Genomic DNA, 13,050 nt, shown 5'->3' on the forward strand with positions numbered 1-13,050 from the left:
TGCAGTGCTCAATTGTTTATATATTAGTACAAAGTTGACCTACATGTTGACCCTTACAACTGTACCATTTGTCAAAAAAACCTTACTTCACAAATAATTTCACATATAGGATTTATTACACATAGAATAATTAACAACACATAAAAAGAGATACACAGGGTCATGTAATTTCCTATAATATGAAAGCAAAACTTCAGTGATTTGCATCACTATTTAAACCCTCAATTGTGCTTTTACGTATAAAGATATACCAACTTGAAAATCCTAAAAATTTGTCCTTATGCAGAATAGAAATCGATGTATAAAAGCATAAATTTTGCTGAGTTTTGCTATAGTTTGTATTCTTCATAAATACTATACAAATATAGCATTTTCCCTCAATTATTTGCTAAGCATAGTCAGCATCCCAATCCACTGTAATTTTGGCCAGGAGTACATTTTACACGTTCAAACACACTGACAGAATTATGTATCTTGATCAGTACTTTCCTTTGGTTTTTGAACAATGAAGATCAATGTTGCAAAGGTTTATATTTTTTGTAAATTTTTCATTTATAGCACTACAGATCCAAACATGTTCATAAACTGGTGGCAAATTAAATAAAAATTACATTTGTTTACTCTTTTCTCCAGTTACATCTCCTAAGGACCCACAAGTGTGGGGTAATATCCAGGCTGCAAAGATCGCACCATCATTAATTTTCAGCCAGAGGTAAACAACAGTTTAATTTTATATTTCACTATATTTTTCAAGGTGACAATTAAGGGAAATTGGTTTGGGGAGACCATTATGAAGCAACAAAAATGGAAGAAAAGCAAAAATAAGTTACAGTTGTGGATAGGACTACCAGTTAATTCATTACACTTAAAGGATGATATGTGGTAAAGTGAAACCCAAATGGATGATTAGATTTTAATTTGTAAATGCATATTTAAAGAATAAGTTAAAATCAGAAATTATGTTCATATGAACTTAAACTATTATTCTAATCAAGGAAGTAAGAATGAGGATTGGAGAGAGGTGATAGGAGGTCAGAAAGTTCTACATTGTTTATGGTGGAGAATTACGAGGGGTGATTGATAAGTTCGTGACCTAAGATAGAAGGAGTCAATTTTAGAAAACCTAGCACATTTAATTTCAACATAGTCCCCTCCTACATTTACACACAGTCCAGCGGTGGTGGAGCATATGGATCTTGGACCTCCAGAAAGTGCCCACAGCAGGGGTGATTGATGAGATCGTGGCCTAAGGTAGAAGGAGATGAGTTATACAGCGTTCTTTACATGCACGTGCAGTTCAACTCTTTGAGTGATTATGCAGAAAGTTTGAAGTTAATAACTCATCTCGCTCTACCTTAGGCCACGAACTTATCAATCACCCCTAACGAGTTATTAACCTCAAACCTTCTGCATAATCACTCAAAGAGTTGAACTGCATGTGCATGTAACGAGAGCTGTATAACTCATCTCCTTCTACCTTAGGCCACAAACTTATCAATCACCCCTGCTGTGGGCACTTTCTGCAGCTCCAAGATCCGTATGCTCCATGACCGCTGGACTGTGTGTAAATGTAGGAGGGGACTATAAGACCATAAGACAAAGGAGCAGAAGTCTGCTCCGCCATTTTATCATGAGCTGATCCATTCTCCCATTTAGTCCCACTCCCCCGCCTTCTCACCACAACCTTTGATGCCCTGGCTACTCAGGTACCTATCAATCTCTGCCTTAATTACACCCAATGACTTGGCCTCCACTGCCGTCCATGGCAACAAATTCCATAGATTCACTACTCTCTGGCTAAAAAAATTTCTTCGCATCTCTGTTCTGAATGGACGTCCTTCAATCCTTAAGTCATGCCCTCTCGTACTAGACTCCCCCATCATGGGAAACAACTTTGCCACATCCACTCTGTCCATGCCTTTCAACATTCGAAATGTTTCTATGAGGTCCCCCCTCATTCTTCTAAACTCCAAGGAATACAGTCCAAGAGCGGACAAACGTTCCTCATATGTTAACCCTCTCATTCCTGGAATCATTCTAGTGAATCTTCTCTGTACCCTCTCCAACGTCAGCACATCCTTTCTTAAATAAGGAGCCCAAAACTGCCCACAGTACTCCAAGTGAGGTCTTACTAGCACCTTATAGAGCCTCAACATCACATCCCTGCTCCTATACTCTATTCCTCTAGAAATGAATGCCAACATTGCATTCGCCTTCTTCACCACCGACTCAACCTGGAGGTTAACCTTAAGGGTATCCTGCACGAGGACTCCCAAGTCCCGTTGCATCTCAGAACTTTGAATTCTCTCCCCATTTAAGTAATAGTCTGCCTGTTTATTTCTTCTGCCAAAGTGCATAACCATACACTTTCCAACATTGTATTGCATTTGCCACTTCTTTGCCCATTCTTCTAATCTGTCCAAGTCTCTCTGCAGACTCTCTGTTTTCTCAGCACTATCAGCCCCTCCACCTATCTTTGTATCATCAGCAAACTTAGCCACAAAGCCATCTATTCCATAATCCAAATTGTTGATGTACAACGTAAAAAGAAGCGGCCCCAACACGAACCCCTGTGGAACACCGCTGGTAACCGGCAGCCAACCAGAATAGGATCCCTAAATTCCCACTCTCTGTTTCCTGCCAATCAGCCAACGCCCTATCCACGTATGTAACTTTCCTGTAATTCCATGGGCTCTTATCTTGTTAAGCAGCCTCATGTGTGGCACCTTGCCAAAGGCCTTTTGAAAATCCAAATATACAACATCCACTGCATCTCCCTTGTCTAGCCTACTTGTAATTTCCTCAAAAAATTATAATAGGTTTGTCAGGCAGGATTTTCCTTTAAGGAAACCATGCTGAGTTCTGCCTATCTTGTCATATGCCTCCAGGTATTCCATAACCTCATCCTTGACAATCGACTCCAACAACTTCCCAACCACCAATGTCAAGCTAACAGGTCTATGATTTCCTTTTTGCTTCCTTGCCGCCTTCTTAAATAGCAGAGTGACATTTGCAATCTTCCAGTCCTCTGGAACCATGACTATATTGAAAAATAAATGTGCTAGGTTTTCTAAAATTGACTCCTTCTACCTTAGGCCATGAACTTATCAATCACCCCTCGTATAATACAACTAAGACTTTTAAAAGGATACTTTTTATATGGTGTCATTATTGAAAGTGATTCTAAATTGTCAGTGGCAAATGAGAGAAAATTAAATCCTGAAGAATTAACAAATTATATCCGGATACAGACTGAGAGAAAAGCTCATCACATTGATAGGAAATATTGTATCAAATAGATATTTTTGTAGCCTTTCTCATTACTATGCAGAAACTGTAACTGTGCAACACTCATCTATTTTTTCATCATCTGTAAACCAGGTCAATTAGACAAGCTACAGAGCCACAGCTGAGCAGGAAGCCATCAGTTCTTCATTTTCACATTTCTTTCAATCAAATGTCACTGTGTAACAATCTTGGTGCTGAGATCAGTTGTAGTATAATCAATGTGACTCTGACAGAGATCCATTAAGTAAAGATAGATCACAAATCAAAGCTCAGATTACCTCATAGTAATAGTAAAATGCATAATTGTATAGAAAAATAGAAACCAATAAAATTATTAATATTAATGATGCACATTTCCATTGCTGTAACACTTCCTACAATAAGTTTATCATTTTTGTAATTTGAATCATTCTTTATACTTTTACTGCATTTGTTGTTTACAAAATTGAAATAATTTTGACACAAGGCTTATTGATTTTTTTTATTTCCTTCAAGATGATCACCAAACACAATTGAAGAATGTTGGTAGGCTATGAAGACCAGTCTTCTAGCTTGATCAAAATTCCTATCCCTGCTGTACCACTTTAAACAATGCTCAATGTCTCATCTCAATTTCAATAAACAAGAGAACATATTGCCAAATTCCATTCTAGGATTCCTTGACTTTAAGCCCAAATTGTTTAGTTATTTAAAACATCAAATACAGTTGTAACTAATAAAATGGAACCACTGGGAAGAGTTAGCTCACATCTCAATTTTGCAAAACTCTAAAAGAAATCAATATGCAGGGACTTAAATGACTCCATAAAACAGGAAATCCTTCTCTAGCATTTCCAGAGACGCAAGAACTTATGAAAGAGAAAAAAAAACTGAATAGCCCATTACTTTGCCATTCAATTAAACAATGGCTGTTTCTTTACCTCACATCCACCTTTCCACCCAGTTATGCATGGTTTGATTATCCCTTGTGCTCAAAATCTATTCACATGCTCAGTTACTGAGCATCAACCTCTCAATGGAATTCTTGATTAGAATTTTGGAATTATGTACCCCTTGATGGTACAGAATTCCAGAAATTTTCAACTCTTATCCCAGTACCTGGCCCTGTTGTTCTATGTTCTCTACCTTCTTGTAATATTTCTGTGCATCTCTGCCTTAAAAGCTAAGGATAAACATATACCAAAAAAAATATGAATCGTTCAGTTAAAGTATTATACAAAGTATCATCAAACTCTTCTGCTCTGCCCATTTTTTTAATAATCTAATCAATTCCGATAATAAAATGTGGAATTACTCTCCAATCATGTAACTTATATACAAAAAGGTATCATAATTGTGAAACATTATTGCTGCGATAAGTGGAACCATAGCAGTGCAAAAACAATTATTTGTCAGTGTTGTTTGCCATCATTGCTCTGTGTAGGATGTTAACAATTTTCAAACATGGATGCAATCAATAAAAAGATAGAGAACTATTCTATACTAGAACATGTTAATAATATGCGATGAAATAAAGGGGGAGAAGCCTCCTGTGGGAGACTAGCACCAAATGTTTGATGCAGATTGCAAGATTAATTAATCTTCAATTCACACTGGTATGCAAGTAATAAGTTAGAATTTGCACTCATCAGGTGGCAAGATGTAACAGTACTGTTGTTGACTACTTTTTATGGTTTTAGAACTCCTTACCAGCTTTTTAATTGATTATGACTGGTGCTGCTTAAATGGCGGTATCATTATTGTAGTTAATACTTTATTTTCAAAGACAAATATCTTGATCTTTTCAAAGACCCACAAGAAAATAAGAAGAATACTGACATACTGGATCCACGCAGTCTTAATCAATTCCCAGAAACCAGGTCGATAAGTAAAAACACTATTAAGGAATATAAAATAGCAAGAAAATAACAGCCGACTCGTGAAATATTAACCACATAAGAATCCGTATTATTGATCAGTATGAATCAAAAACAAATTTAACTTAATAGTATCTAGGGCAGTTTACTAAAGGTACAAAGTTCACCATAATTTTTATTAATTATCTTACTCATATACAGCCAGAAATTGTCCCAGGGCAGATAAACATTTAAGTTGTTTCACAGAAAGCATAGGGGGAATGTCACAGGTAGTCTGTCTTTTTTTTTTACATAGAGAGTGATAAGTCCGTGGAGTGTGCTGCTAGGCACAACATCATGAGCTGAAGTCCTGTACTGTTCTATGTTCAAGGAACAAGTTATCTGGTTGACAATAGAGCAGAAATGATTCTAAATCCATAAATGATCATGACAGATGCTAAATAAATTTGAAATGCTCTGTAAAGGGGTACAGTAATAGGGACATTTCAAGTTTCTTTAGCATATTTTCCTACTATATTTTGTGTCACTGGTATGCAAAGTTTATCACATGCTTATTTTTATACGTGGACATCTGGTAATGTAAGGGTGCATGAACATGTAATGTGAATGCACCTGATTAATTTGTTCTGATAAAAAGAAACATTAACATTAATGTTTATATGTTTGTATCAACCCCAATCCTTAACAGCTTTACCTTCCTTACTGTTTTTGACAGTTTTTTTTTGATTTGTGGGAAAAGTACTAGAGCTATGGAAAACAACTACAATTCAAGTAAAATGTAGTTTAAAGATGGATTTATTCTGTCCATAGGCGATAAGGTAATTCATCACATGGTTCCACTGACAATTTTAAGAATGAACTTGTGTTTGCAGAGGCAGCAGAATTTAAAAAAAATATTCATGGTAACACTTGCAGGAAGGGTTAACAGCACTGTACTGCTGCCAAAATAACAAATTTCATGATAGGAGTAATAATTAATGATTCTGAACAGCAATTGACAATTTAGCCCATGATTCCTGTTTTATCATACAATTATTTATGATTGAACTGTTCTTCACCTTCCTTTAAGTGCATTTTGCTTTATACTTTTGTAAATAAATGTGTTGGAATCAGGCTTATTCTATACATCTGAAACTTTTTAAGACAGAATTCCAGACATCTATATTTGTTTCTAATCACTTACATAACCCTTGCTTATTACAATACAAAATTTGTGCAAGAAAATGCTATCCAGTCTTCCCTAGCAAATTGTCCACCCTTATTTTCTAAATAACACCCTTCTAAGGGAAACACATTATTATATCTACCTTTTAAAATACCATTTACACCTTAAAACAAATTTAAGAAATTACCCAATAAATTCTTTAGATACAAGAGTATACATTCACCCTCCAAATCCCCAGAACCTTCTAGCAAACCAGTGCCTTATCCCCCTCAATGTTACTAAATACTTCGTAAAGTGCGGCGACTAAACTGAATGCAATGATCTGGGTATAGTTTTACAAAATGTTTTTTAAACAATCCATCATAACCTCTGGCTCAGCAAACATTCATTACAATGAATATTACAACAATTTCATCACCTTTGTTTTGCCTCTCCCAGATGACTATATAAACATATTGGTTGATGAAGAGGATAGATGGGTTTCTAATAATGTACGTCAAACCATCATGAATGTGGAGCAGGCCTGAGGAAGCAGCTAATCCTTTCTTACCCTTCACTTTTCTGTGTTGTTAACTGGAGTGCTAATAAACCTAATAAAATTACATGCAACATAAATTTCACTGAAACAAACATTGCCATTATAATCTAATGCTTTGGGTTTTAATGTAAGCTCAGATTTAATTTACTTAACATCAATTTTCAGTGTTTGCATTTACAAAAAAAGGATATGTGATAATTTCCACCGGATATTTCACAACAGCCTTAATAATAAATGGTACATTAGCAGCTCTCACTGGAGTCCACACAGCATACTGATTGGCAAGAATAGTCGTTACTGAAAGCAAGAGAAAGTTAGAAATAAAGTTGGATTCAGAGGGCAAAAATGATCATTTTGTTTTGATTATTCGAAGAATAATGCTATAGTAATAAGAATCTCACCATTTCTATCTTGATATGATGCAGTGATAGCTGCCAAGTCAAAGGAACTTGCAAATGGGCTGTCATCATTAACTACTGAAAGCTGTGAAGTAAAGATAACCTACTTTTTAATTTTTAATTTGTTTTTTTTCCATCCATGCTTGATATCTTTTATGGCTCTATACAACTAATCTGCAGTAATAAAAATAGGTTGGTCATTGGTTCAGTCTTCCTTCAATCCCCCTATCCCTCATGTTGGATTTGAGATCCATTTACTTAATCACTTTTATTTTAAGATTCAGTTCTCTAAACACCTTAACTTCCGGCTTTAAAGGCAGGAATAAAAAATATTAAGTAGAACACAAATAACCAGCTCTGTTGACACTGAAAGTTAGGTTGGAATGTAAGCCACGAGGATATAGAAATTTGGAAAGGTTAATTAGTGGTGACACAGAAAATCTGGAGTTAGCTTTGATAGAATAATACAAACCTTCTTTTAAAATTGCCAACATAAGAAATAGAAGCATGGGTTAGACCCTATTCCCAGCTAAAGAAATGTTCCTCAAGAAATCCACCCTATCAGTTTCTTTCAGAATCTCACTTAGCTCCCCCATAAGTGTAAGGCAACCTATTCAGCCCAAATTGCTGGGTTTTTTTAAAGTTATCCAGTTAGCCTCTCTCACTCATTCTACAGTCCTAGCTCCAATAATGCCATCCAAATTTAAAAAAAAACATTTTCAGATCCACATCATTCAATTCCAACCTCAGGATCACTTTATGAACTCCCAGTTTTGTTCACTAGCTGTCTTCAACTAACTTTGGGTGCCAGTTTAGAGCGTATACTGTATTTTGTCTCTAATTTGTAAGTCAATGTTAAACCTCACAGCTGGAACAAAAGATGAACAAACTTTACCTAATCAAATTCTAATTGAACACCAAATTAAAATCTTCCCAAATGAGCGTACAGCACAACATGTACGTACTTGTCTTCATACAGTCTTCATGCAGAATTCAGTGAAGAAGTACATACAAATCTGCTTCATAAGACTGCCTAGATGGGATCTGTTTATGCAGTCAGAATAAAAGGACAGTTTTGGGCATCAGTACTTTTAACTAGAGTACATAACACTGATTGCTATTGATTGCTATCTTAAGATTGGAATAGCATTTAAATATACCAATTTACAATTCAAAAACAACTTCATTGTGCTACTATTTTGTCTACAATTTGAAATCAGTAAAAAAAAAGAGTAAATTCCTGGAGGAAAATCAGGGATTTGTTGCAGGTTATGATTTTCATTTTATGACTTCCTTGCATTTGATGCGTAAGTGCATAGACAGTAACTTCCAAAAATAATACACATCTGGATACTTCTTCGGGGATTTTCATTGATCACACACACCATTCATGGAGAAGGCGGCTTTCATAGCAGTCATAAGGTATGCTTCGTTGTCAGTGAAAGAGGCTGTGCCTGAATAGGTTGTTGCTGTTGAACCTATCACATTGAATGTAGGATTGGTCCCTTTTAAGTAATACACTTAAGTGTCATAATAACTCCCCCTCAGACTTTCCCCTTCTCAACAAGCTTGTGATATTTTCTTCTCATACCCCATACACTAACCACCCCACGACACAAGTGACCCACAGGCTACCAGTCTGATGACCTCATCCACCTTCTTCAAAATACGGTGGATTCCAGTTAATTGGGCCAACAGTTAATTGGGGCAGACACTTTTATGGGACAACTCTTAAAGAACAAAACCAAATAGACAAAATGACTGAGATTTCCTTCATTTATTTGGGACACCATGCTGCTTAACTGGGACAAGAGATTGTTGGTGAACAGTTTCTAAGTAACATCAGATGCATGTATGTAAGTGGCCATTAGACACTACAATATGCTTGGAGCAAACAACTTTTGAATGGTGTCACTTGCATATGTTTGGGTTCAAAAAGCAGTGATTTTTGTCACTGATTGCTGGCAAATAATAAGCAGTAAGACAATTTAGAACTCACTGTTCACTGCAGTTTCAAACATTCAGGCTTGGAGATGTCACAAATGGCCAGGAGTGAAAATGAAATTATTTCTCCATTTCAAAAAGTTAGTAACTATGAAGAATTAGAAGGATGCAATTGTTAAAAGCTTTAGTCGAAGGCAGTCCATTATCTGCACTAGGTATCTGTGTTGATTTTGTTCATTTACAATCAATAAAAAGAACATGGCAGCATACACTGGATTAATTCTTCTGTCGATAACTATTAGGAACTAATACAGTTTTATAGTACTGTAGCAGTATTGGTAGTGTTCTAATTTGTTCTGTATTTCATTTAAATACATAATTTGTTATTCAGTTAAGCAGTACTTCCATGAAACTTCAGCTAATTAGGACAGTCTAAATGGGCCAAAATGAACTGGTCCCAATGTACCCCAATTTAACCAGAATCTATTGTGCATACATTAATCCTATTCCCAACTATTGATCTGTTAGCCCTAGCCCTGCCCTCCCAACTTCCCAATATAGGAAACTAACCTTCATGCCACTACTATCCACTGACCTCCTTGCGTGACTCAAAGCAAACTCTCCATCAATAGTTTTACTCTTATTATCCATCCTACTTCTCTCTGATGTCCACACTTAAAAGTCCAGGCCTCTCTCTGCCATAATCCAAACCTAGACACTCAACTAATTACCCTTCTATGCCCCATAAAAATTAAACTTGCAAGGGAGGACCATCCTTGTGTAAAGTCTGCTCATTAGTGCGCAATGTTTTGGATTTTGGGCGCTACTAAATTTTGCATGGACAGGTTATCAAACATAACATTTATTTGCTCACTAAACTCTATCTCATTAAAGCACTTTTACTGCTTTAATAAAACCTTTTTGGACAATTTTTTGTTAAAAAGACTTACGTTGTAGCGTGTGTCAAGTCCTCTGTGTTTAAGTGGCTCTCGTTGATGTAGCTTTAAGTCACCAATCACAGAAAGCTGAGCCCCAGATATGGGAGATGAGAAGTGAACATATGCCATACTCTGCATAATGAATGTCGACATCCTCTGAAACCAAAAGGTTAAAAGATTTAAGCTACCATGATGTTATTATAGTACTCAGTTACGCTGCTTTGTGCAAGGGGAAGACTTGTTCAGATGTGGACCAATTGGACTGGGTCACAATTGCACTGTGCTATTTGAGTGAGGGAAATTAATACTTCTTAACTTTAGCTGCTCTGTCTGAAGGAAAGCAGGTGGAGAAATATTAGCAAGGGCAGTTAGAGAGATTAAAAAAATAGTGTTTCAATGCAAACTATCACATTTTGAAAGAAAAGAGAATGAGCTGAAAGAGATGTACTAAAATGTTCTGCTGTATGTTTATGGATGCAAGTTTTCAATGAAATGTCCAGGACAGGAAAGGAAGGTTTTTCTTATTACTTCCTGAAAGTAAAAGATGACAAACTTTGGCTCCATTAGGTGCCACTGAGATCAATCACCTTTGAATTTTCTGTGCTTATACACACAGGCACATTCATGGCACAGTTCACACCAACTGCCACATTAAAAAGCACATGGATTGAAAATATGCAGAGTACAACTACATGGATCTAACGAATGTGTATTGCCCACTTAGCACCAGTGTACGATACTGACGTGACAAACTACACCCCAATAATGCAGCTAATGGACCGCTCAACTTGTTTGGAAGGTGCACATTTTAGCTACAGAAAGAACCCTTGAGGCTGCTATTCAAATGGGCCATCAATTACTGCAGATTTGCAGATAACTGATTTGAAGTTGAGTTGATTATCAAAAAATACAAATTACACCCATAGATCTCAACACATTTCCAAAATTATCTGGTGAATGGTGTTGTATAATATTGTCCTGATTTCTAGGCTATTAAAAAATCACTTTGCACCCAGTCATCAAACATTTTGGTGAGTGTTCCTCTCCTTGAATGATAGATGACACAGAACAAAGTGACCTGCAACAAAAAGGTGAGGACAGCCCTCAGCGCGAGGTCTTAAATACCAAGTGATATCAGGAAACATTTCTCACCTGAGTATCACAAGTAGAAATGTTTCAGAGACTCCAATATGGTTCCAATGGATAAATATCTCACATTCCAGCCATATTTACAATTGCAGAATACAGCTTGATTCAACAGTTGCAATGTTCACTCACTAATACCCTTGGGTACTGGCAAGCTAATACATGAAATATTTTTGATATTCCATCATTTCCAACACATAACTGAAATTGGATAGACCTGGGGGATTTCAATATACAGCCAGATTGAGAAAACCAGGTTGTTGCAGGATCCCAAAAGAGGAAATTTGTAGAATGCCTACGAGATGGCTTTCTAGAGCAGCTCATGGTTGAGCCCACTAGGATGATCAGCTATTCTGGATTGGGTATTGTGCAATGAGCTGGAATTGATTGGAGAGCTTAACGTAAAGGAACCCATAGGGGAAGGTGATCACAAGATGATCGAATTCACCCTTCAATTTGAGAGGGAGAAACTAAAGTTAGTGTATCAGTAACAGTGGAGAAAAGGGAATTACAGAGGGATGAGAGAGGAGCTAGCCTAAGTTGATTGGAAGAGGACACCAGCAGAGATGACAGAAGAGTAGCATGGCTGGAATTTCTGGGAGCAATTTGGAAAACTCAGGATAGGTACATCCTAAAGAAATATTCTAAAGGCAGGATGACACAACCGTGGTTGACAAGAGAAGTCAAAGCCAAAGTGAAAGCGTATAACAGAGCAAAAGTTGGTGGGAAGTTAAGAGGATTGGGAAGCTTTTAAAGACCACAGAAGGCAACTTAAAAAGTAAAAACAAAAGGAAAAAGATGGAATACAAAGGTAAGCTAGCCAATAATATTAAAGAGAATACCAAAAGTTTTTTCAGATATATAAAGAATAGAAGAGAGGCATGAGTAGATATCAGACTGCTAGAAAATGAAGCAGAAGACGTAATAAGGGGGGACAAGGAAATGGCAGACTAACTGAATAAGTATTTTGCATTAGTTTTCACTGTGGAAAACACTAACGGTATGCTGGAAGTTCGAAAGTGTCAGGGGACAGAGTGGGTGAAATTGCCATTACTAGGGAAGAGGTAATTGGGAAACAGAAAGGTCTCACCTGAACAAGATGGTCTACAGCCCAGGGTTCTGAAAGAGGCGGCTGAAGAGATTGTGGAGGTATTATTAATGATCTTTTAAGAATCTTTAGATTCTGGCATGGTTCCTGAGGACTGGAAAACTGCAAATATTCCACACTTCAAGAAGAGAGAGAGGCAGAAGAAAGGAAATTATAGGCCAGTTAGTCTGACCTCAGTGGTTGGGAAGATGTTGGAGTTGATTGTTAAGGATGTGGCTTCAGGGTACTTGGAGGCACATGATAAAATAGGCTAGTCAGTATGGTTTCCTTCAGGGAAAATCCTGCTTGATAAGTCTGTTGGAATTCTTTAAAGAAATAACAAGCAGGATAGACAAAGGAGAATTGGTGGATCTTATGTACTTGGATTTTCAAAAGGCCTTTGACAAGCTGCCACACATGAGACTATTTAATAAGTTAAGGGCCCATGATAGTACAGGAAAGATTGCATTGGCCAATTGGCATGGGGCAAAGAGTGGGAATAAAGGGAGCCTTATCTGACTGACTGCCAGTCACTAGTGGGGTTCCATAGGGATCTCTGTTGGGACTGCTTCTTTTTACATTATTCATCAGTGATTTAGATGATGGAATAGATGGCTTTGTGGCTCAGTTTGCAGATGATATGAAGACAGATGGAGGGGCAGGTGGTGTTGAGGAAGCAGGGATCTGCAG

The 13,050-nt window shown here is 37.0% G+C and overlaps 1 protein-coding gene across 2 annotated transcripts in view; it reads right to left on the bottom strand.

Moving 5' to 3' along the window:
- Positions 1-1,528: 1,528 nt before the first annotated feature.
- The window catches only part of tmem231 (transmembrane protein 231), a 37,800-nt gene continuing 26,278 nt past the window's right edge, over positions 1,529-13,050 (bottom strand). For both annotated transcript variants that reach the window (XM_072279803.1, XM_072279802.1), the window contains 4 exons: positions 10,140-10,283; positions 7,249-7,330; positions 7,039-7,144; positions 1,529-5,155 (listed from right to left, as the gene is read on the bottom strand). In XM_072279803.1, the coding sequence (XP_072135904.1) occupies positions 4,993-5,155; positions 7,039-7,144; positions 7,249-7,330; positions 10,140-10,283 (495 nt within the window). In that variant the 3' untranslated portion in view covers positions 1,529-4,992. The remainder of the gene's footprint in view (positions 5,156-7,038; positions 7,145-7,248; positions 7,331-10,139; positions 10,284-13,050) is intronic.

The sequence above is a fragment of the Mobula birostris genome, chromosome 15 (assembly GCF_030028105.1).
Source record: "Mobula birostris isolate sMobBir1 chromosome 15, sMobBir1.hap1, whole genome shotgun sequence".
In the NCBI taxonomy this organism is placed as follows: Eukaryota; Metazoa; Chordata; class Chondrichthyes; order Myliobatiformes; family Myliobatidae; genus Mobula; species Mobula birostris.